At 38.1% G+C, this 25,469-nt stretch overlaps 2 protein-coding genes across 2 annotated transcripts in view; one reads left to right on the plus strand and one right to left on the minus strand.

Annotated features, from left to right (window-relative positions):
- LOC122976244 overlaps positions 1–25,469 on the plus strand; it is a 1,153,509-nt gene that overhangs the window by 1,102,210 nt on the left and 25,830 nt on the right. The window contains exon 42 of the mRNA XM_044344621.1: positions 22,333–22,728. Within this exon, the coding sequence (XP_044200556.1) occupies positions 22,333–22,728 (396 nt within the window). The remainder of the gene's footprint in view (positions 1–22,332; positions 22,729–25,469) is intronic.
- Positions 194–9,665, minus strand: LOC122976261 (bifunctional epoxide hydrolase 2-like). Its single transcript, XM_044344657.1, has 18 exons — positions 9,486–9,665; positions 8,512–8,590; positions 8,199–8,361; positions 7,417–7,607; positions 6,861–6,983; positions 6,684–6,755; positions 6,494–6,589; positions 6,330–6,408; positions 5,988–6,022; positions 5,834–5,860; positions 5,484–5,569; positions 5,293–5,404; positions 2,613–2,687; positions 2,462–2,504; positions 2,260–2,362; positions 1,453–1,522; positions 892–972; positions 194–811 (listed from the first exon to the last, which is right to left on the minus strand). Exons 1-18 carry the CDS (start codon positions 9,587–9,589, stop codon positions 665–667), a joined length of 1,686 nt encoding a protein of 561 aa, XP_044200592.1. The 5' UTR covers positions 9,590–9,665; the 3' UTR covers positions 194–664.

Here is a 25,469-nt window from a genome sequence, read left to right on the forward strand (position 1 = left end):
AAGCTTCCAGGAACCCAAATTAAAAAAGGGGAAAATAAGAAAATTGACACAGGCGCCTATAAAAATGTACAAATCTATAGTGATAATCATTCAAAATGTTATTAGAACATTGTTTCACTGTTTAAACTCACAAATACAGCAGAAAAATGTAATAAATAAAACTATAATACAGTCTGTTTACATGTAAAGTGACTTTATCCCAACTCATTGAAAGTATAATTATGTACATCCGAAAATCACTGAACATATTAATAAGTTTTAAAGCTTTCAAGACGTGTTTTATGGTCTACAGACATAAATGAGATACAGTGTGAAAGCTGGTTTTGTCAGCTTGTCTCTACAGGAAATATAAATAAAGTTATGTTCCTTTCAACATTAACATGAAGACCAACTTTTTGCTGAAGGCGGATTAGAATTAGAGAAACACGTGGCCCTACATTAATGACTTAATTAACATCTGTAACGACACAATGATGCCATCTAATGTTAGTCTGTGTATTCATCTGTGATGTTTTATTTAAAGTGACATAACTTTATTTATACAACATGCAGAGACAAGCTGAGAATTCTGTCTATAAACCATAAAATACACTTCTTTCCTTCCTTCCTTTCATCCTTGCTCCCTTCCATTCTTCTTTCCTTCCTCTCTTCCCTCCCCCCTCCCTCACAGTTTGGGTGCCATGGTAACGCCTCCAGCCTTCTTGTGTGTTTCTTGAAGCCATGATATCAGGGTGTTGTTTGTCTCAGCCGGCTTATCCATCTGAGTCCAGTGTCCGCACTCCTCGATGTGTCCTCTGCTCAGGTTCAGGATCTGAAATTCATGAACGCAGTCTGTCAGCAGGACGGAACAACTTATTGATTATTGGTTATTGATGCAGCTGTTTTTCTTACCAAGTCCTCCATTCCCTTGGAGAAGACCAGCAGCAGTACAGGGTCTTTACCTGTCGTCACCATCAGCGCCGGCATCAGCAGCTAAAACACACACACACACACACACACACACAAGCAAACAAAGCAAAAATCACATAAACTCAAGCTAGTTGATGTCGTTTCTTCACATGTTTCAGTCCTCCAAAGTGAAAATAAAAACTATTCTTTTCACTTTAAACTTCAAATTTGTAAAATCTAAAGATTGTACAGACACACTATTGTTCATATTATGGTCTGAAACACTTTAGACGTGGTCAGAAGACTCGTCGTAAGTTAATTTGAAGCATACTGAGATCTTAAGAGGCCACGACTAAAATTTTAACCTTAAAAATATTTCATAGGGAAACTTTTCCAGAACAACTTTTTTATTTAAAATGTGTCATTATCCAGGACAACTTCAACACTAGAAATCTGCCTCACAGAGTTCCAGGTTTTCCCAGGATGTGAGGGGACACAGTTTAAGTTCAGGTTTAACTTTATTAAACCAAATGTTTGTTTTCAGTAACGTGCTTCGTTACGAACCTTCCCTCTGGGACGAGAACACATCCACCTCCAGTTCGTCTCACCGTTTCGATACCAGTTCAGCTGCCTCCTGTGAAGCAAAACACAAGAGGATTACTGAGCGACTGCAGTGTGGTGCAATTTATTTTAAGATTTATTAAGTGATATTTATTCCAGAAGTATATTAAAATGCTGTTTCACAAGAAGCAGAATTCTCCATCATGATAATGATTTTTTTGTTCGGTTTTGCCACAAAAAATTGTTCCACTAAGTAATTTTTCAAACTTGTGCTGCAGCCAACGATTACTTTCTTTATTGATTAATGTGCCATTCATTTTCAATATTAATTAATCAAATATTTGGTCTGTAAATTGTCAGAAAAGGTGAAAAATGCCTTGATTTGTTCAATGTCACAAAAGACAAAGAAAAGCAGCGATTAAGAACCAGTAACTGGCATTTATTGTTAAAAAATAGTGAACAATTTATTATTTTCTGTAATTATTGGTGGAGGTATTTGGGATGTTTCCGAATCTGAATATGATTTTTGATAAAGCACAGTTGATGTTTTTCGTTTAGTTTATTATTTATATTCAGAAGCTACAGTCCTGCAGTAAATATTATCTATTATTTCACTTTTCTTAGACAAAAGTTTGTTTTAGACCCTAAAAATGACGTTTTCTGTGTATCATCCATTACCCATCAGAGTGAATAGATCATTGCAATCAATAAAAACATCAGACGTCTCCTGCACAGCAGTTGCTGATGAAACACGTAAAAGAATAAAAATGAAGAAATTTGAACATTTTTTGCTGTTTTTTGCTGAGCGACCTGAAGCCGTGCTCTTTGTACTGGCTGACGTAGTACTGCAGGTCGACCTCTGTTAGCATGGAGCTTCGAGGAATCTGCTCTGGTAGACCCACAAAAAGCCCGCCTGCAACACAACACAAAACAGGAAACTCAGTAAACACAAATCAGTGTTTATTGAGCTGTAAAAATGATGTTTAGCAGGAAATCCTGAGTTCAGTGTCACCTCGAGCACAGACTCCTGCAGTGCTGAGACCAGGACGACTCTCCTGAGGAAAACACACAAATGTACAGAGATGAAGGAGAATATTCTACCTGATACTGTATGTTGTTATGTGTGTGTGTGTGTGTGTGTGTGTGTGTGTGTGTGTACTCACTGCTTCATCGCTGCTGGAAAAGAAAATCTTGAATGTTCTCTCCAAGTCTTTCTCCAGCTCGGCCTCTGCTACACCCTGAAACACACAAACACACACATGTATGTACACAGTTTGTATTGTGGTCTTCTTCAGATTCAAGATTCAAAGCTTTATTGTGCACAGAGAACAAATTTCACTTGAGTTCAGTGCTAAATATCTGATCGATTTTTAAAGTCCAACATCCCCGAGGAAAGATTCAAAAGCTTTGAGAGAAACATCCAAGCTTTTTTAAATGTGTCTTTCCAGGTGGTTCAGGCTGTTCAGAACTTGTAGGTTTGATACTCGGTTAGTTTTTAAGTCAAACATCAAGACCAAAGACTGAAAACTGTGAGAGAAACACAGTGAGTAAAACTTCCTGTAGTGCAAAGACTTAAGTGGCTGCTTAGAAGCTTTAAGATTTCTGGGTTCGATCCTCAGTTTGTCAACTAATTTTAAAGTCAGACACACTGAGAAAAGACTGAAAAGCTCTAAGAACCTATGATCAGTGTAGCAGTGCAGGTGGCTCAGTGGGTTGGAATAGTACTCTGGAAGTTTTGAGGTTGTGGGTTTGATCCCTGCTGAGTTTTAAAGTCCAACATCAAGAGGACAGACTAAAACAGCCGTGTCCTCCCCAGGTGCTTCGTAGAGGTGGAAGCAGGGGGTTATGGGACAGGAAATCAAGAGTGGCTGATATTTTACTGAACTTGAGTCGAATGTTGTTTTAAAAAAGTTGGAGGAGTTTTGCCAACTAACTGTAATAAACATAATAATGACAGTAAGTAGTTGCACACCTACTAGCTCTCATTATTATGCATGTTAAAGCTAGTTTGCCAGTACACTGTTTTTGTTGTTCAATTACTTTTTCTTTGAAATGGTTTTTGGGGGCCTGGGGTTGGTTCTTGTTGAATTTGGAGTTTTTTAATTATTATTTATTTATTTTGTCTTATTCAATTAGTTGTTCTTTTTAATAAGGTTATAGTCGATTTAGAAACTTACATATTTCATGTGCATGTGACTTCATTGATTGATTATCACCCAGCTCCACTTGTCAGATTTGAAGTGTTTTTATTGACACACTGACTCAGAGCAGCCTGCAGGGGGCAGTATATGTGCTCTGCTGTCTTTTTAAAGACTCTGCCTTAGTTTGAACATAACACTTCCATCCTCAGATGGGAATCAAACCAACACTTCTCTGATTCAGTATCTGCAAGAGCTCATCCTACTGAGCTATATCTACCTATAAACAGCTGTGTGCTTGTTCTCCTATTTCTGTTTGTTCTGAGAAGATCAGCAGTAACGAACAAGAGATGTCAAAACAAGGATTTGAACTAACATTAAGTCTGTCATGACTGCACTATGTAAACAGCTGATCCTGTTGAGCTATTCCTCCTGACAAACTTTAGTGTGTTCATGCTCCTGTTTCATTTGTTTTATCAGAAGGTCAACAGTAAAGTAAGAAAGATCCTGCACCAAGAATTGAACCAACATTAAATTTCTCAGATGTTCTTTTATAAACCTGCTCATCCTTCTGACCTATTTCTCTTTGTGAGGTCAGGTGTTAGTTCTCCTATTTCTTTTGTTTATTGAGAAGAAGCCCAACAGTAAAAGATGGAACCAGCATTAAATAAATGAGGTGTTTTTGCTCATCCTACCGAGCTATCTGTCAATACTGATATACATCTGTTTGTCCTACTATTTATTTTTTCTAACAAGAGGAAGATCAAGAGCAAAGACTGAGAGCAGTCCATTAATGAGAATCAAACCAGCATCATGCTGATAAGAGTTTAACCAGCTTATCCTCCTGAGCTTCATCTCCTTCTGGGTGGACCTTTGTTCATTCTCCTATTTCTGTTTTTTAATGAGAAGAGATACAGGAAAACATGAACAAGCAAGATCCTGCACTGAGGACTGAACAAACACTAACATGGTCAAGTATTCACCAACCAGCTGATCCCTCTGAATAATGAATAAGGAGGGCGCTCCAACAAGGATCAGTTTTATTTTATTTTTTATTTGTGAAGCAGTGAAGAACAAGAGAAAAAGGTTGTGCCATCTTAAAATAATTTATTTCACTGAGCTTCAGTGTCCAGACAATGAAAATAGAAACTGAGCCAAAATCTTTCTTTATCACAACACTCTTTGTATGTTACTGAGCTACATTATCCTGTGTGTGAACGCATATTGGGCAGACTGTAAGTTCATGGTAAATGTTGAGTGTGTCTTTGTTGAGACTACCACCAGGGGTCACCAAAGTGATTCCCTTCAAATGAAGCAATATCTGATTGAAACAATGGCTATTTAATTGTATTTAATGATGCATCTCTTTTAATATTCAGACCTGAATGTCTGATCATTTTCTACAGCTAAATGCTGATTAAACGTATTTGTGCCCCTCGGTTACATCTCTTCACCTGTTAAATCCTCACTGAAGATTTTAGTTGTCATTTCCAACATAAACAATCGTTTTAAACTTCATATTAAAGATCTTATATCATATTTTAAATGCAAAGGCCCTTAGACTGATTTTACTGAGTCAGGTAAAGTTCTTGTTGAGATTAAAATCTTATTTGCTTACTAACATGGGAAAGTTGTGTGTGAATGTGTTTTCAATATCTAAACTCTCACCTACGTCAGCATGTCGGCATGCTGCAGACAGACTTACTGGTTTCTGGAAGTAGAGCTGGTAGTCAAAAATGGGAAGAGCTTTAATCATCTCTGCAGGATGAACAGAAGGATCCACAGGTAACAGAGGAGTGTTCAGAGACGCTACAGCCCTTCATACACAGTAAAAAAAAACATATTTAGCTTCAGAGTAAAGCATCTGGGGATCATTGAATCTGTGTGTTTGCCCACCTGACTCTCTCAGGAAAATACTGAGCCATGTTCCACACCAGGGCACCGCCCCAGTCATGACCCACCAGGGTGACCTGAGGTATGGACTGGAAACCAGACAAGAAGAGAGGATTCAAATTTGCCTTGTTGTTGTTGTTGTTGTTGCATCCATATTTCAAATCCACGAGTACATGACATGGACAATAATATAAACTAGATAAATAACCTGGTCTAAGAAAGACTGACATTACAGTTTTTTACAAAACACAACTCACAACAACAACAATTATGGACCAAACTGTTCAAAACTCCTAGTTTGTGTTCAAAAACTAAAGTGAGTTTATGTATACGTGCAATGTATTATAACTCACCATTTTGTCCATAAATGTGATTAAATCCTGGAAAAATACAGTAAAAATAGCACATTCAGTTTGTATTTTATAGCATTTAATAAATTGAGTGTAAATATAAATAAAAGCTATAATTTATGATAATGCAAAGAATAAAAATGAAAGTTTCATGTACCTTGCACAGCTGCTCCTGGGAATATTCCTCAATATCTATGAGTGGAAGAATTACATATAAAATACACATAAAATGTATTAATTTACTGTTTCATAATTAAATGAAAAACTGAGGAGGTGCAAGGGAGCATTTTAACTTTTGAAGCTGGAGACGCACTTTCAACGTCAAAATCAACCGTCCAATCACAGATGTGTCTCAGTTTCATACTACATACTAACTGTATACAGCATATACCAGGCAGTTGTACAAACAGACACTCAACAAAGTGCTAAATTTCAGAAAATGTCTGTAAAAAGAGCAATTCTGTGTCCTAAACTTTGACACACACATACAAACACACACCTGGAGGCGCTGTAGACTCTCCGTAACCTTTCATGTCCAGAGCCAACACCCTGAACCCAGCTGCTGCCACAGCTGGGATCTACCAAAGAGAGAGAGAGAGGTCAGGATGTTCAGGCAGAAAGGTATAAACAGGCCAGAAAGTGTCCTACACATAAACAGCGTACCTGGTACCTCCAGCTGTACCAGCTCTCAGGGAAGCCGTGACACAGCAGAACTGGTGGTCCTGAGCCCATTTCAACATAATGAGTCCTCACACCAGGCTGAGAAACACACAGAGGAATTATCATGTCTTACTTTCATGATGCAATTCATTTAATTTAACAGGTATCTGTTGCCACGGATACACATCATTACCCTGATGGTGACGTATCCGTGAGACACTTCATCAGGGCTGCAGGATGGTGGAGGACTGTCTGCTGTTACAGCCTGGAACACACACACACACACACACACACACTCATTTGTATGTTACCATGATGATATTAGCATATAGCAATGTGAGACTGAATTATTATGCAATCTGGTCCGTACCTGAACTCCAGTGAAGTTGGCCAGTTTCTCCAGAGCGTCGTCCAGCTTTTCCACCAAGATGGCCTTCATCCCCGCTGCTTCTGCCGCCTTCACACCTTCCTCATCTCCATCCAACCACAGAGCCTGAAATATGAAAATGTCAACTAGCCAATCACAGAGGGCCAGACTGTTATGATACAATTCATTTTGTCTGTCGCCACACCATGTGACACATTAATGCACATCTTTTTGTAGACGTTTGTCTGTGAAAACTGGATTAAGTTGATATTTGCAGCAGAAAAAATGCTACCTAATATATAATTTAACAGATACAAGCATATCATATTGGAAAAAAAACAAAAAGTCCAAAATTTCAGGATATTTCTTATCTTATTCTTATCTATTTTGACCTTTGTAACACTATTTTTGGTTTATTTATAATAATAAAAGTGGTCTATGTGTAAAGTTTTTTTTTAAAAATGAAGTATTATTACTGGATCAGGTTTTTAATATTGTTCCACAAAATGATCATGTACTGTAGTAACATATACTGTATGTGTGTAGGTGTGTCCTCTACCTGCTGTGATGTCACTCCCAGGTGCTGCAGAGCAGAGCTGAACATAGCGGGTTCGGGGACCCTGTGACCTGAGCGGCAGGACTGAAGGACCAGGTCAAAATGGCCGCCCAGCAGGGAAAGAAGACTGGCTAGACCGTCTCCAGATGCGCCATCATCGAGCCAGTGATTGGCCAACACAGCTGTCAGTAACCCTGATGGTCAAGGAAGGAGACATGGAGAAGTTTGAATCACAGCCTTTTAAAGAAAATGTGAACTTATCTTTTAAGAGTGGTGGAAGACGTAGTCAGATCCTTTACTGCAGTAAAAGTACCAATACAGCAATGTAAAAATACTCCATTACAAGTAAAAATACATAAGTATTATGAGCTTGATGTAGTTAAAGTATTGCAGTAAAAGTACATAAGTATTATGAGCTTGATGTAGTTAAAGTATTGCAGTAAAAGTACATAAGTATTATGAGCTTGATGTAGTTAAAGTATTGCAGTAAAAGTAGTGGTTTGGTCCCTCTGACTGATATATTATTATATATGACATCATTAGATTATTAATAGTGAAGCATCAGTGTTAGAGCAGCATGTTACTGTTGTAGCTGCTGGAGGTGGAGCTAGTTTACACTACTTTATATACAGTTAGCTAGTTTAGTCCAGTGGTTCCCAACCTAGGGGTCGGGCCCCTGCAAAGGGTCATCAGATAAATCTGAGGGGTCATGAGATGATTAATGGGAGAGGAAAGTACTTGAGTAAATGTACTTTCCAGCACTGTTCTTTAATCTATGTGTGTACCATTGTGACGCAGGGTGGCAGCAGTCTTCAGGACGGCTGATTGGACGTCCGTCATCACCTCTCTGAGCTCCTGCAGCAGGCCTCTGACTGACCAATCAGACGGCAGAGTGACACCCCTGACCTGGGCCTCCTTCACACACTCTTCCTCGAATGCTGGGATCATCTACACACACACACACACACACACACACACACACACACACACACACACACACACACACAATAAAACTGAGTTTAAAGTATGGAAGGTAGAAGATCATTGCAATATTAACGCATGTCGATGATTTTGTAAGCAGGACATCACTCCACCTACCTGAGACAGCGTCACCTCGCCTCTCTCCGCCTGGTTCATGGCGCTTCCTTTCTGAGACGCCACGCTGGACAGGAAACCACTGAAACAGCCAGTGGTGGAAGAAGTATTTAGATTCTTTACTTAAAGTAAAAGTAGAAATATGTAGTCTAAAAATACTCCAACACAAGTAAAAGTCTTGAATTCAAAAAGTTGCTTCAGTAAAAGTGTAAAAGTATAATCAGCAACTTGTACTTAAAGTATCACAAGTAAAAGTACTTATTATGCAGACTGGTTGCTATATTATATAATAGCATTTTAAAGTTGTTGTTCATCAATGTGGAGCCAACTGTAGATACTTTGGCTAAATTAATAGTAATCGTAATGTTTTTTAATAATAATAATAATAATAAGTTTTATTTATATATTCAGCATTTTTCACACAAAGTATATAAGACATTTTAAAAAAGAAAAGAGCAGACAATTTAAACAAAATATTGTTTAATGTAAAATCTTCATCTGAAGAGTAACTAGTAACTTTAAGAGGTAAATTAATGTAGTAGAGTTGAAGTAAAAAGTAGCATAAAATGGAAATACTCAAGTAAAGTACAAGTACCTCTAATTTGTACAGTAGTTGAATAAATGTACTTAGTTACTTTCCACCACTGACAATGACTGCACACAGTGTTTAAGAGTTATAGCAGTTTAAAGTGAGTCAAGTCTTGCTGTAACAGTGATGCTTTTATTTCTTCATATGCAACTGACACACTGAAAAAAACACAAACTTGTTCTATTTTTAATGAAGATTTATTATATATTTAACCATACTTTCCTGCACGGACAAATTGCTATTTACTCTTACTATCTTTATGTATTTTAAGCTATGATGCACTTTTTTAAAAGATTTGATTTGATCTGGACACCAAATCAAATTGTTTACCAAACACGTCATTTTTTACAGTGCAGAGATGTTGCGTAATAGTCAGTGGGCTCCTTACCATGGCAGCTTATGCAACTGCTCCAACTTGTGGAAAATAGCGTCGGGTCTGGAAGAGACAGCAACTCCCCAGAAGTTGAACAAGATGGCTTTCCTCTCCGCCATCTCCTCTGAGTCTGAGTGAAAGGATTTGTAGTTTTTATGTCTTCAAACAGGTTTTCTCTGCTGCTGCTGCTGCTGCTGCTGCTGCTGCTGCTGCTGCTGCTGCTGCTGCTGCTGCATGAGGGTGAACTTTGTCCTAAACTGACTCACTCAACAGGTCCGCCCACTTACTCGTGCAAGGTCACACCCAGACAAGGACAAAGTTGACTCTCTTTCTGTGTCAAAATGCAATCATGTAGAAACTCATCATAATTTGTCCCCTTGGTGTCTGTGTTAACATGTGTTTTCCCTTATCCAGGTAGGATATCCAGATACAGATACTGTAACATGCTCATGCCAGAAATTAAAACATCTATATATGTCAGTTTGTAAATGTAAAGTTATCTCTTACTTATACAATTATTTTTAAAAACTGTGCCTGTGTATTTATGTAATTACTTCTCATTGGTTAAAGATTCATTCTCAGTAATTTATAACCTGATATACATAATGAAGGGAGCTCAGAGCAGGCAGACAATGATACTTCACTATTATATGTATTTTATATAATTGTTGACATGTATGTATTTGTGTTCTTATGTCATGCTGTTTGTTATATGTGGAGGACAACAATGGAAATAAGCCTCTTATTGTAGTGATTTAATCCTCGATGATAATGATGGAACTATATTAAATCTGTATGTTTTGGATCATCAAATAAATTCAATCAACCAACCAATCAATGAAGAGGTGCAGCGACTATTATGAACAGATTGGTTATTTTTTTATTTAATTTCTTTCTGCAGTAAAAGGTGCTGTGTATGTCAAACCATGAATGTGGAGTCCAGCTCTGTATGATGTTGCAGACCAGACAAAGCCACACACACACACACACACACACACACAGAGTAAGTATTACATGATCAGTACTGGAACAGGAAGGTGAACAATGAATTCTTTATAGATTTGATATACAAACACCTATTTAAATTTTAACCTTTTATCTGATTCAGTGACAATTTTCACAATATTCTCACCCATCTGAGTGTGAGCAGTGGTCAAATACTCCACAGGGTTGCTTTAACAGCTTCGTAAGTGTATTTAAAAGGAATCCATCCCTTATACACACACAGCTGGTTCAGGTTCAAGGGAGTTTTTTCTTTCTTGTGTTTCCTGATGCTGGCTGAGAGAGAGGAAGACCACCAGGGAGAAAGATTAACTTTTTAGTTGTCGTCCAATCACAGTTACAGAATACAGAGAGACTTCTACAAGGAGAAACAGTCACATTTCTGTCCAAACTATCGGCTTTCTAAAAAAGCTCTCTCATAATCACACTGGGACAACATGAACACTGTAAGGACACCATGGGTTTTCAGTTCTTGTGATAAAATAGGAAGTGAACCTTTACAACCATAAAGTTCCTCTAAATAGTTTCAGGTAAATATTCTAAATGTAAATGACATTTAAGATCTAAACAGCACAAACTGGTTTGATGAGTCTCCACAGTTCACAAAACAACTTTTGTGACTTTTCAGTTCACAAGCTGTGAAGTTTCCCACAAAAACTTGCTTGATCCAAATTTTACAGCTTGACAAACTTGACCACAAGCAGCTGTAAACCTGATGAGCACCAGTTTACCGCCCACTTTTGAAACAGCTGATCTGAAACTCTAAAATAAGTGAATTTAAAATATAATTTGACCAATAGAAAATTTATCAGACATGAGTTCTAAAATATCAACTGCCAAATAAAGTTCAGGATGTGGATAAACTGTAGTTTCACGGGTTTTTTTGTGTTTTGTATAAATATCTATATGTATTTTAACATAAAATCTTAATCTGAATAATAACAAGTAAACATGGTTGTCAAATAAAGTACCATAAAAGGCAAAGTAAAGAACAGTACCGCAAAACTGCCCATCTTCAACTGGATATCTTCAGTTAAACACACTGCTTCAAGGAGTTGAGTTCAATGCAAAATTAGCCAGCAGTAAATTAGGTAATTAATTAGTAAGTACCAATACAACAATGTAAAAAAACATCAGAAGTTAAAATCCTTCATTCAAAATACTAACCCACTAATGTAAAAATACAGATGTTTTATCAGAAGTATCAAAAGTAAAAGTACTTATTCTACAGAAGAATGCCCCTTGTGATCCACATCATCAAAAATATTGGTGAAATATTTGATATTTTGACCTCCTTAGGCCTTTAACATTCATTTCAGTGAAAATTATCTGAGAAGTTTAGAGAGGAAATCACTCTTTGTGAACTGATAACAACTCATAGACATCTGAAACATGACAAGGAGCTGAAAGTGGACACCGCTTTATAGAAGTCACAGGCTGAAGAGCTTGGAAACCACTGGTTTAATCTTTAACACTCCATTGTGTTTTATATACAGTACATATCTATATGTAGGCTATTTTTAATATACAGTCTTAATCTGAAAAGTAACAAGTAAATACTCAAATAAAGAACAGTACCTCTTTAAGTACTTTACTTGAGTATCACTATGGATATCTCTTATTGTTTTACAGTCTGTTATGGGTTCATCTTTTAGTCTTTTCTGGTTAAATGGCGACATCTTGTGGATTCTGTGGGACCTACAAACTTTGCAGAGACTTCATACAGGATGTGTCGTCATGCAGCAAAAGTGAAAGTTAGACAGATCAGGAGTCATTTTGCTGCTGTGGCCTACACGAGGCTGTGCGGTTGTATTTATAAAAACTTTTGAGCAAACACACACAGAGAGAAAGCCTAACCCTCTGTAAGTGATGAGGAACTCAGAAGCTGTGCTGCAGGCTGCAGGTGAGTGTAAAGAAGAACGTTAAAGGTAGATTATAGTTGCACCGGAACTTTAGGAGTTTCTGTAGGTGAAAACAGTTGTTGGGCGGTTTTTCGGGGCTTTAAATGTTCCATAACGAGGCGATACAGCGGGTAGTTAGCTATGTTTCCGAGTACATGGATGTTTTTACAGCAGAGATTACAGAGAAAAAGTGAAAAATTTAGAGAAGGGTGTTACGGAAGTAGCCCCAATGACGGACATGGTGCATCATGGGAGCTGTAGTTTTTCTTCTTCTATTATTTCTGTCCAGCTATAACTAACCTGGTTTAAGGACATTTTGATGTAAGTAATAAATTGCTTCTTTTTTTTTTGCATTCATCGCCCTCCGCTCCTTTGTTCTTATGTTGCGCCCTCATGCCCCTAAACCTGGGTGTAACAGAAATGTTAAAAAATTATGAAAAACTGCCGTTCAGAGTTTCTCAGGGGCCACAGTGATTTTTGTCTCACAGTCAAAAATGTTCAATTACCTGTCAGATATAAGTAAAAAGCCATAAATTTTTTGTCATTTTTGCTTAAAAAATGACTGAAACAATGACACGATTATTGAAATAGTTGTTGATTGATTTTTTTTGACAATGCAGACAATGCAGTTCTAATTTCAACTAGGTTTTAATACTTGTAAAAGTAAAGACCCACTGGATGTAAACAGATGACTTGACAGCTTCTTCTCACTCGTAGCAAACAATCGCAAGTTTGCAAGTTGCTTTTTCACCAGCAAACATTCTGTAAATAGGCAACCGTCAGCTTTCTCCAACAATTGACATGACTTTCATTTCTATGTATCTGTACTCTTGGAGGCAAAGTCAAACCAAAGAGGAATCCCAGAAGGCAAAGGTGTAGGTGAAGTTTCAGAAGTGGTTGTTCCACCTAAAAAGCTATAAATATAAATACTTAAATACTTACTTAAATAATACTTAAATACTTAACCTAAATATAGTTTATTATGCGATGCATAATTATGGTTGTATGAAAAATACTTCTATAAAATAGTTCTATGTAAATTTAAAGTATTAGTTCTCTAATCCTACCAAAAATCATGCTGTTTCACTTAATCTGTATTTGCATCTTTACCAGAAAGAACTCATGACTTGCCATGTCTCCATCCCCAGTGTTCCCTGTCGTGATTTTTTGGGTCAAATCACTTTGGAGCCTCATTAGCCTAATTTCCATAAAGTTAAACATTTTCAGCTTCAAGTGCAGATGTGGTTTTGTGTGAGATTAAATAAATATTAAATCAATAATGGATCAAATTTCTAACAATGCCACCTTTGTCTGTCTGGGAAATCTCTACCACTATTTACTTGACGATATTCTGTGTTTTTTAGATGTTTGTTGTTATCAGGAAAATAACGTACCAAAGGCACAGAGCAGCTGATGGAGTCCATCATCAGTGGATACTTGGAGGCCTGTGTGTAAGTGTCTTTCTCTGATATACAGTCTGTATGTGTCTGTGTACAACAGGGTCTAGGCCAATAGTTTTTACTTGCTTTGCTTTGTCTTTCCTCTTTGTTAATGCAACATAAATTGAGTTCTTTCCGCCCTTTAAAGTTTTTAGTTGGAAAAACTACTCTTTTAATAATAATGAAACTATATTTTAGCATATTTCTAATTAATAAAAAGATGCAGTATGATGTGATTCACAGTAGATGGAAAATGCATATACAAAATGGAGAAAAAATGTGTTCAGGTTTATTTTAAAAGTTGCAAGTGAGGTACATATTCTCAAATGTGTGTAAATATGTTAGAAGCAGGCTGCAGTTGATTTACCAGGCTCATAGACTGAGCATTACAATATAAGATTGTGTTATCAGTTCAGAGGTGGCTGCTGCCTGTATCTAAGTACAACAAAACATAACTTGGTTAGCTTTTCATGTATGTGGGTTGCCTTTTTACATTAGAGTTTTAGTGAGATTTGGAGTATTAAAGTATAGTATTAAGTATAAAACAATGAACACAAGAGGATTAAAACCGATAAACTCTTCTGTTGTGACTTTTCAACACGTTATCCAACAGTTAATCAATGACTCACCCAGAGCTGAAGTTTTAACCCTTTCACAGAGAGTGAGATCTTTTTAAAATAATTTGGTTTGTCTGAGAGCTTTTTAAACAATCTCAAAATGACGGTGGGCTCAGTCAGGCCTTTCTCCTGTGCAGCAAACACTAAAAATGTAGTGTGGAGAAAAATCTGGCAATATGAGACTATAAAAGACCAGATCTGGGGAATGTTTTGATTCTCTGCCCTCTCATGTTTATTAGCACATTCTGTACAAGGACCAGGTTTCCAACTTGGAAGTGATAAACACCATTAGAATTTAGCTTGAACTGTTTTATCTAACATAAGCAGCATGGATTTTAGACTGGCCTGCAAAAACATTTCTCTGAAAACACTCAACACAACATAATAGTTGATGCATTACTGGCAAAATAATTATTTTAATTAACATTTAATTTAAGCTTGTATTTTGTTCTCCAGATCATTGAAGGCGGGTCAGTGTGCAGAGCATACAGAAGAAAGGAGACATGGCTTGTACATCACAGTCTGCCTTACAGTACATCACGAGTGCCAGACGCCACCTTGTGAGAGAATTAAAGAGTCTCTCTGTGATTGTGGAGAACTTGTATCAGCAAGAAGTTCTCAGTGATGAAGAGGTCAGTAAAATACAAGCAGAGACTAATGACTATGATAAAAGGAGAAACATACTGGACTCAGTCATAAAAAAAGGGGAAGACGCCTGCTATAAGTTACTCAGGATTATTGACATGATGTGGAAGAAGAAAAAGAAGAAAAAGAGTGTCACTTCTACTGAGACCAAAAAGTTTGACCTGCACCACTGGATCAGCTGCTTTTCTTTCCAAGAAGACACACAAATGGATACAAACTACTTACAAGGTATTTTAAAGGAGTATTCTGATTAATAATGAGTCACATTTTTATTAATCACATATATCTTGATTTTATATAATGCACATTAATGTGTCTTAGTGCAAATATGTATCCATTATTTAGTAATATTGTCTAAGTGCACAGCAGTCAATTTATTGTACATTTATTTACTCATGGTTTTTTTTTTTCAGGTCCAAGGCCATGCCATGACTATCAGAAAAGGTTAAAGTCAAAAGCACAACAGTTATCCAATAATTTTTGGATGGAAAGCAAAAATCTTTTTGAAGAAAACAACAAGCCTAATCTGTTGTACACTTCGCTTGTACTGGACACACAAGGAAAGGTTTCCCCGTCTAAAATAAAAAAAATAAAGAGCAAGAAAAGCAAGATGAGTCGCCCCAAGAAGCTAAGGACATACATCCCTGAGGACAAACCAGACATTTCCCCCAGTGACCTGCTGAAAACAGATAAAGACATCCTCTTGATTGGAAAGCCTGGAATTGGAAAGACAGCACTCTGTCATGAAATGTTGAGACACTGGGCAGAAAGAGAGAACAAGGAGCTAGATTACATGTTTTACTTTGACATGAGAGAAACATCTCATATCACAGCAGCCACGAGCCTGGAGGATCTTCTTTTCAGGGTGTTCAGTGAACCAGATGAAGGCAAAGAAGAGGTCTTACAGGATATAAAGAACTCTGACAATGTGACAATCATTTTTGATGGAATCACAGATCTCCCCTCTTCATCTGTGGTGCAGAAACTTGTAAAGAAGGACCTGCCATATGCAAAGATCATCATAACATGCAGACTGGAAGATGAAGAAGACTTCCTTTCTGGAGACTTTCTCAGAGTAGAAGTGAGAGGCTTCAGTGAACAGACCATAAAAACATACTTATCTGCAATTCTCGGCGAGGAACAGAAGAAGGTTTTGTGCAACTTGGAGTTGTTAACTCTTTGCCATGTCCCAATGTATGCTCTGATGGTAGCTGCTTGCTTTTTATCCAAGACGTCAGAAGACTCTCCACAGCCCCGCACTATAGCTGAAATATACATTGAAATCATCCGTTTTTGCCTTCGAATGAACAGCAAAACAAAAACCAGAAATCTTAATTCCTTCATCAGCAACAAGAGGGAGGAAATACTGTCTTTGGCTGAGGTTGCTTTTCTTGCAACTGAAGGAAAAACTGTGAACTTGACAGAACTGCCGTGTGAAGACAGCTGTGTCCGTTCCTTCCTGAAACCACTTGTCATCAAAGTCACACCTACTGAGACAATAACCACATATGCATTTCTCCATTACACAATGCAGGAGTTTTTTGCAGCACTGTGGCTCTTGAAGAATCCAGAGAAAATCAAGGTTGTTTTTCAGCAATGCCTCACTGAGGAGAAGAAACACATGAAACATCTGATCCCTTTCATGTGTAGATTGTTGAATGAGAAGAAGAACCCTACTTTAATGAAGTGGCTGATTCCAGCTCAGGAGCTCAAGAATACATCTACCTGGTTCTTTGAGGAGGTGATAACCACATTTTTACCTCATCTACGTGACCAAGATGAGACTGATTCTGAGGACAGTAGGCTCAATGTCGACATACTCTTCTTATGCCAGTGCTTGTATGAGTCCCAGTGTCCTGAAGCATGTCTCCACTTTCTGGACAATCTGGACTACCGTCTTGATCTCAGTGGAGAGAGTCTTGATCCCCACTGTTGCTGTGCTGTGTCTTATGTGGTCACTCAGTCGAAGGAGAGGAAAACATGGCTGAACCTTGAGGACGCAGTGGTGTCAGAACAAGGAATGAGACGACTACTTGGATGCCTGAAAAATGTCCAACGGTATGTGTGAGCACAAGGGTGAAGTCTTCAGTCAGGCTTTGAAGGGGACCAAGTGTGTATGGGGTATATATAAAATTAAACACACATAGCTGAATAAATAATTTAGACTAATATAATGACTTGTTGTAGATTTACGTGTGATGTGAATGTCCAGGTTTATACAGAAACAGTTTGTATAAAAGCAGCCCTTCTCAGGATAAATTCTGGGCTCCATCACAGCTGTCAGGCCATTTTTATTTTAAATAGCTAAAAGTCCAAACTCTGTCTGTTCTGCAGAGTTTCCTCTGTCCTGTCAAGTAATTACAGTTTCAGTTGTGCTGTTTAACTGCAATGTCTGTAGTGACATTACTACTGGAAGCGTTTCCATATACTGAACACAGCCTCTCTAATCATTAAAGGAGTAACATTTTGTGGTACAATAAGTTAATTGTTGCCTGATTGGACAGATAAGCCTATTATTATTTTCAGTGTTATCGTGTTCAGGGACTTGATGGTCAGTTCTTCACAGATGTGAACTTTTTAGTTCCTCAGATACACTTCACATATACTTTCATACCGCTTCATTTAAAGGGTCAGTTCACCTTTTTTTCACCCTCTTACCTCTTGCAGTATCTCCTTTTGTTTTATTTGTCCAGGTTTGGAGATTTCTGTTTCTGGTATTTTTGGCAATACTGTGGCTCCTTCACCATCTTTGTTAGTCAAATTTATATATGTGCTCTCTGCAATTTTTATTATGGACAAATCTCTGTGCTGAAATGTAAAGAAAAGCCTGAAGTATTGGAGACAACCGCAGAAACTTCTGCTGTTTTTTTTTACTTCACTGCCTGCATCCTTAATACATCCATGGCCTGTGTGTGTCTATTATGTACTGCGCAATATATTTCTCCCCCTTTCTCCGACACTTCAAGTAGGCTAAAGTTCCACTGTGTTACATTAAAATACCTGCTTTCATGGACCAAAAATATTTGGAGCTGGACTCAAAATATTAGGAGTTGAAGCCCTGAATATCTGTCCCAACGACACCACTGCTTGTGTAGACATGTGAGTGAACCTGTGTAGATCAGAAATCTGTGCAGGGTGCATGAAGAATAGAGAACAGACCAAAAACTGTGGTACATGTGCTCATGAGCTACTGTTCTTTTCACTGTTGCTGGACATGGACACAAACGAGACGCAGGAGGTTTTCTGTGAATGATACACATCAAGTGTGTTTTGGAGTTGGTTTAACATTGAATATTGAGGGAAACAATTTAGCTTTCTTTCAACTTTTGGGGGGAACCTGATGTCATGTCATTTACAAATATTGGGGGGGACAAAATTCCATGTTTCATGTATTGGGGAGGGACGTGATCCCCTCGTCCCTTGCGGCAATTATGCACCTATGTGAGCATGTATTTAAAGGGTCAAATCATTGCTTAGGTTACAGCATTTCTCAGTATATGTTTTACCCTGAACAGGATGAGAGGGTATAGAAAATGGATGGAAAATATAATGAGAAAATAAAGTATGGTACTATATAGCATTTAAATACAGAGCATTTTTTCATGATATTTTACCATAATTACTTTTATAATGTGTAAATTGTCTCTGATTATTCTTCAAATTGCAGGTGTGACCCTTTGCCACGGCAGCTGTGGAAGATTTTCCTTCTCAGCGAGGAGCAGATGGACCACATTAGTTTACTTGGCTTTGATGGGAATCAGTTGCACCTTCCAGTTGAAGGTGAAAGACAGCTGTTTGAGAGAGCAGTAAAAGTCATGCAGAAGATTACTACAAAGGTTAATGTCTGCCTCTACTGGGACAGGGCAACTCCTGTCTGCGAAAGTCTGTGTGAGTCCCTCTTAGAGGCTTTGCCAAACATCAGCTCACTCAGGTATGTAGCTTTTGTTTTTGTGTAAAAATATTTGATATACTGTAGGCATAATCCTATGTTAAAACAGCATTTTAAGATTAAGAGATTCCTTCTCTTTTGGTGGTTGAGTTACTGCCTTTTCAAAAAAAATTTCAACAAAAAATGGTGGCTTCAAGATGGCAGCTGGTTTACATTCAAATCCTCACTGTTGACACAGAAAAACCAAAATCTCAGTATCATTATTATCCTTATGTTTAATTATATGAATCAGAAACTTCCTAATGGTTGCATCTACCACCAAAGTTAGTCTTGCATGCTTGAAAAAAGAAACCATTTACTAATTCAACTTTGTCAAGACAGAAGTGTTTCTTTATTGCATCTAACACCAGCAGTCTTAATATTATTTGTTTAAGCTCTATGTGCTTAAATATGGGATTGTCTCTACTGCATGTAATGTGGACTCTAGATTTAGCTGTTTCACAATTTAATTAAATATTCTGTATATATTTTACATTTTTATGACTTAAGGTAGATATAACATGTAGGTAGCAAATATGCAGTGATTTAACACACAGGATTGGTGTTTGTGTTGTGAGGCAGTAATAGTTCACATATTATTTGTAGCCTTTCCTGATTAATGAAGTGTTTTAAATTTAATTTAATTTTATACAGGACAGTCATGTACAAGATAGAGTCCATCAGTAGTGTGTGTTTGTAGTTATGTAGCTGAGATCAAACCCTCACAAAATGTTTCCTTCTTATTGTTCCAGTTTTCCTCGATGGTCAGATCCTGATAAAGAAATCAGGTTCTTGGTAATCAGGATTATTTTGGTCAATATTGAGATCAGGATTATTTAACACAATTACTTTTTGACTCTCATTTTTGCTGATTGTCAATGCCGATACATGCACATATTTCTTTCCACCTGGCTGAGGAGACTATTACACATGCAATCATAGATTGTACTAATGATGGAGAAAGACAATACAGTTGTGCTCATAAGTCTACAAACCTTGTCAGAAGCTGTAAGATATGTACCATTCATAGTGTCTATAGTTGTGACCATAAAGTTCAATGTTGGTCTCATCACTCCAAATAACTTTGTTCCAGAAGTTTTGAGGCTTGTGTAGTTGATGTTTGGCATATTGTTAGCAGGCTGTTTTGTGGCGTTGGCACAGTAACAGCTTTTTTCTGGAAATTTGACCGTGCAGCCCATTTTTGTTCAAGTACCTCCTTATTGTTCAGCTTGAAACAGAAACATGCAACTTTCAGCTGAAGTTGCATGTGGGTTTTTCTTTGCAACCTGAACAATTTTTCTGGCAATTGTGGCTGAAATCTTTGTTGGTCTACCTGACTGTGGCTTGGTATCAACAGAATCCTTCATTTTCCACTTCTTTATCAGAGCTTGAACACTACTGATTGGCATTTTCAAATCTTTGGATATCTTTTTATATCCTTTTACTGCTTTATAAAGTTGAGGTCCCTTTTGTCGTAGGTCCTTTGACAATTCTTTTGCTTTCCTCATGGCTCAGTATCCAGTAAAGTCAGAGCAGCCCTGGATGAAATGTGCAGGGGTCTCTCAAGAGCTGAGAAACTCATTGACTATTTATACACAGACACTAATTACAATCAAACAAGTCACAGGTGTGGAAACTTACCCTTCATATCCATTTAAACCTGTGTGTGTCAACTTGTGTGTATATTATCAGGTCAAACATTCAAGGGTATGTAAACTTTTGATCAGGGCCATTTTGGTGATTTCAGTTATAATTATGATGTAAAAAGGGCAAATATAATTATATGAAAATAAATGGCTTCACCTGACCACTATCATTAAATAAAACTAAAGTTTACAGCATGATCAGTCATTTTTTTCCAAAATATGGCCGATATTTCACAAATTCTAGCAGGGTGTGTAAACTAATGAGCACAACTGTATATGAGGGAAGAACTTAGGAAGACTGGAGTTCAGGAGCTCAGCGTTAAAACTTTAATGAAGCTGCCAATTGGGTGGAGCAGTAGTTTTCTTTGAGTTTATTAGACAGCCAGGATTAATGTGTAGGATTGAATCTTTGGTCCGCAGTCCGAAGCAGAGGGAGGAGGTAATGCACCTCATACGCTGGTTGCCAACCGCTGTTATAAACCAAAAAGAAGAAGAAGAAAAAGTTTTTTGAAACAGAGTGGTACATCCTGTCAGCCGAGGGGTTTCCTATCTGTGCAGCCGAACACCGCAGCACCTCCACGGACTGTTCCATCCCGACGGTCCCGGTGTTTCCTCCGCAGGCTCCACTTCACTCAGCTGTCCGACAGATCCGCTGCCTTTCCCACTTTAACCTGAATAACAAACCGGGGCTCGGTGCTCCGGTTGGATACAAACGGAGAGCCGGGGCTAGCAGGGAGGCTAGCGGAGCGTTAGCCGCAGCATGACCGGAGGGAAGCACAGCCAGCTAGCCTCCCTGCTAGCCCCGGCTCTCCGTTTGTATCCAACCGGAGCACCGAGCCCCGGTTTCACTACCGGCAGATTCACTCTCTACAGTGGGCGAGGAAATGAAACCAATGAATCAATAAGTACAAACACTGTTGATTTCTTCCCGTGGAGCCGACATGCAAACTATTTAGGTTCAGTAAATGTCAGCTGTCAGTCAGCCTGGTGAAGCAGGTTAGTCTGTGGACAGAGACGCTCAAAGCCTGTCGGAGGCGTTTAGGGGCGAAAGCGCAGATTTGGTCATGAAATGTGATCAGTCATAGATGCTGGATGTGAGGCTCGTTGATTGGCTACTCTGACTCTAATACATCCAATAAATAAACTGTAAGTGAGTATGAAGTTTGAGTGATGAATGATCCAGAGGAGTGAATGAGAGTTTTACTCAAGTGATTTATTATCAGTAATGAAAATACACTGCTGGTCATCAGGATGTGGTAAGTTCACCACTGGACATCCTAAATATTTCACACTAGTTCTCTATGAAGTTTCATAGAGTTTTACAGAATGGTGGATGTTAAAACTTGTGGTCCAGTATTCAAGGCTTTGGAGCTAATTGATTCATAAATGATTTGGGTAACGTGTTTCTTTCCACCTTCCTGTTGGTTCAGGAGTGATATTGTCTGACTTTCCTGGTTCCTTTAACATTTTGTGAAGGATTTTAGTCAGTAAATGTCTTTTAAAATCTATGTACAGCCCAGCCTGTTAAAAGCTTTGCTGCTTTAATTTCAGACTGATTTTTCTGTATTATTCTCATTAATGAGTATTTGTAGGCTTTTAGCAGATACACTCTATATCACTAATGCACAGCTCTCTTTGTGTCACTGACATCAGATCATAACAAAATGTTTTCTTCTCGTTCCAGTTTATCTCCCAGGTTTAAATCCTCACATGGAACCAGGTTCTGGGTGAATCTGTTCTGTGCAGCAGCAGAGAGAGAAGAGCAGACAGGAGAGAAGATACTGAAACTGTTATCATCAGTGTGCATTTATGATAATGAGGAAGATTTCCTTCTGGATATGTGCTCTCAGGTGAAGGATTATGAAACTAAAACAGGCCGGAGAGTCCTTCCAGCATTACTGTCAGTTTTCCAGTCACCTACAGTCTGGTCCATGAACCTGTCAGAGATAAAGGTCTCCATCCTGCTGGAAGTGCTGAAACTCCAATCAGAGAAGAAAGAAGTGAAGCTGACAGGCTGCTCAGAAGAAGAGAGTGAAGTGAGGAGTTTCCTACAGTGTCTGCCTCATATCTCACAGCTCAGGTAAGTCCAAAAAAATACTGCAGACCAGTGAAGTGATCATAATATTCACAGGGAACATGGTTTGGAAGTATATGAAATATGTTGTCAGATAAGTTGCTTTCCTAGTTTTTGGGAACCTCAGGGACTCCGATATTAAAAGATTTACACACACAAAAGAGTCAAACCACCTTCTCTCAGATATATGGTAGTTTATTTATAATACTTGTACACATAGAGAACAGAGAGAAGTATGAAAATGTGATGAATTCTTAAATATGGGACATTGAAATGATAACCACGTCTATTAATTCAGGGTTAAATTACTTATAATAGTATTGGCAGCTTAATAAGTTCATTGTTCACAAATAAAAACAAAATGTTCATAAATTAACAAAAACAAGTACTACTACATTTACACAACTGTAAAAAAAATAGTCATTGCATTTTTACCTCATGATTAGTTATTTTTACTAGTGTTGTCTGATTAATTAAGTGTTTTTAATTTAATTTAATTTTGTGCAGGACAGTCATGTACAAGATAGAGTCCATCAGTAGTAGTCTTAATTCCCCAATTTGATTTAGTTAAGCCCTTATTCCGGTTATTTTAGAGTGTAGTTCAATAGTAATAACTAATAACTACTTATTCCCTTATTTTGGTGGCTTCCTTAGGGTTATGCATATACCCAAAAATTATAACCAAAAATCACAGAACAACTATGTCCCAACAAATTAACTCAAAATTCATTAACTTAAGTGGAAAAAAGTCATTTCAAATAAAACACACACTAAAATAAATAACAGTAAACCCATCATGAAAGTAAACAGTTTGTACTCACACAAGGTCCCTTTAACCTTCTTGATTTGCAGTATTTTTATCTCTTAATATACTTTTTGCCTATCCCCCAAATACCATTATGCAATGCCAAAAGTAAAAAAAATATATTGAATGAAATCGTATGGTGCCCTTTAAGTGGCACTTAAAAACATTGTTACACACACTCTCACCCTCACACTCACACAAGCCAGCAACCCGAAAAATTAAAGATATTAAATAAAACAAACCCCCGTTGCACGCCTGGTCGATGCTGGAGAAAGTGGTGGCCAAAACCAGTTGAAGCCGTTTCACTCTGAACAAGCAGAAAATAAAAGCTGAGTACTCACAATAGCAGTGTTAGTCTGAGAGTCCTGATGTTACACAGTCAAGCGTTGCGGACTAAACTGACCGGCTGATGGCTGACCGTGGCGGGATGAGTTTGACCGTGGCAGGATGAGGCTGTCTGTGGCGGGCTGATGGCTGACCGTGGCAGGCGACAGAAGAAATCTTCTTTCTCTCTCATTGCTAGAGGAGCTACCAGGCTTTATCCGGGTCACATGGAGCGCTATCTGGGCTGTTCCAGCGCTTTTGGAGCAGTTCAAAGTGCTAGCTGAGCGGTCCAAACACTTTATGGGCAGTTCAGAAGAGTCCCTTGATGGCCGTTAGCTAGGCTAACTAGCTACAAAGGCTAACTGACAACACCGGCTACTGTGTTGACGCTTTACTTCACTACTCCCAGTACACACAGCCGGCGTTCACTGGTTTGCAGTCTTATGCTCTAATTTCTACAGCACTAAAACTTACAAACACAATTTGAAACCTTACTCTTGTTATTACATCTCTCCGAGTGTTTTTCTCTGCTTCACTTTCTCGTCACTACTTTCATTCTCTGGGTACGTCCCAAGTCTCTTACTTTATGGCTCCTCGCCTGAACCGGAAGTTGTTCCTGATGCGCCATTTTGACAGGCGTCCCAAGTCTCTGATTTTGCTCGGAGGAGCGAGGAAACACGACAGCAGCCTTCATGGAAGTCTTTTACCGGCCAACACGCCCCCTTATTGGATATCAGTTATTGATTGGACGCTGCACCTGATCAGCCTGATCTGACACATCACTGCAGTTTCATACCGAAGTCGAGACAGATTATAGATTGAAATTAAATGGATCACTCCCAAGTTTTATGCTTTACTTGTTTTCTGATTCATCATATAGTTAAAATCTATTAATTGTCGACCTGATCAACAAAAGAACCATTAACAACTTTCTTCATGTATTAGAAAGATTTTTCTTTTTATGATCTGTTATTTCCTCCATTAAACAGTTTCTTGCTGACAGACAGACTCTTCCTGACTTTAATTTTATCCATAATAACAGTTAAACACATTTATATTTTACATCATTTATCGTCATTTCCATTCAGTCACATGTGAGGCTGAAAATTCCTGAGCGTCGGGTTTGATATGAGTTACATCATTTCCATTTTCCCTGAAACATTTAGCCAAATACATATTTTCCAGTGTTCAGAAGAAATGATAATATTCTGGGTTATTGAATGATGAATTCACTATCAGGATTATCAAAAAATACAGATACAAATAATCAATAAATGGTATAAACGCATTCCGCGAGTAGAAATGGTTCCTGTGCGTCTGAGCAGGACACAGTATAAATGCAGAATGCAGGTTTTTATTTAGGTGTTAAACAGGTAACAGGCTGCAGAGAGGAAACAGCTGCTCTAGCGGTGATAACTGTGAACCTTTATTAGTATTAACACAGTGCACATGTGTGCAGACACAAACTCCATGAGAAGTTTCTACAGCTGTTAAAGCCGACTGACAGCTGATCCATCTGTGATCAGCTGTCAGAAAAGGACGTCGCTTCACATGACGCTTCAGAGGAGAGGACGTCTCATGTCTCTGAAAACAAATTTCCTCGTTTCCTCTCTCCTCG

The sequence above is a fragment of the Thunnus albacares genome, chromosome 24, assembly GCF_914725855.1.
Source record: "Thunnus albacares chromosome 24, fThuAlb1.1, whole genome shotgun sequence".
NCBI lineage: Eukaryota > Metazoa > Chordata > Actinopteri > Scombriformes > Scombridae > Thunnus > Thunnus albacares.

Excerpts from the sequence above, each read along its gene's own strand:
- LOC122976261 (XM_044344657.1), bottom strand. The coding sequence starts at position 9,589 with ATGGCGGAGAGGAAAGCCATCTTGTTCAACTTCTGGGGAGTTGCTGTC. Across the intron at positions 6,984-7,416 it reads TGGGAGTGACATCACAGCAG|GCTCTGTGGTTGGATGGAGA; the intron begins GTAGAGGACACA and ends TTCATATTTCAG. Across the intron at positions 6,023-6,329 it reads AGAGTCTACAGCGCCTCCAG|ATATTGAGGAATATTCCCAG; the intron begins GTGTGTGTTTGT and ends TTCCACTCATAG.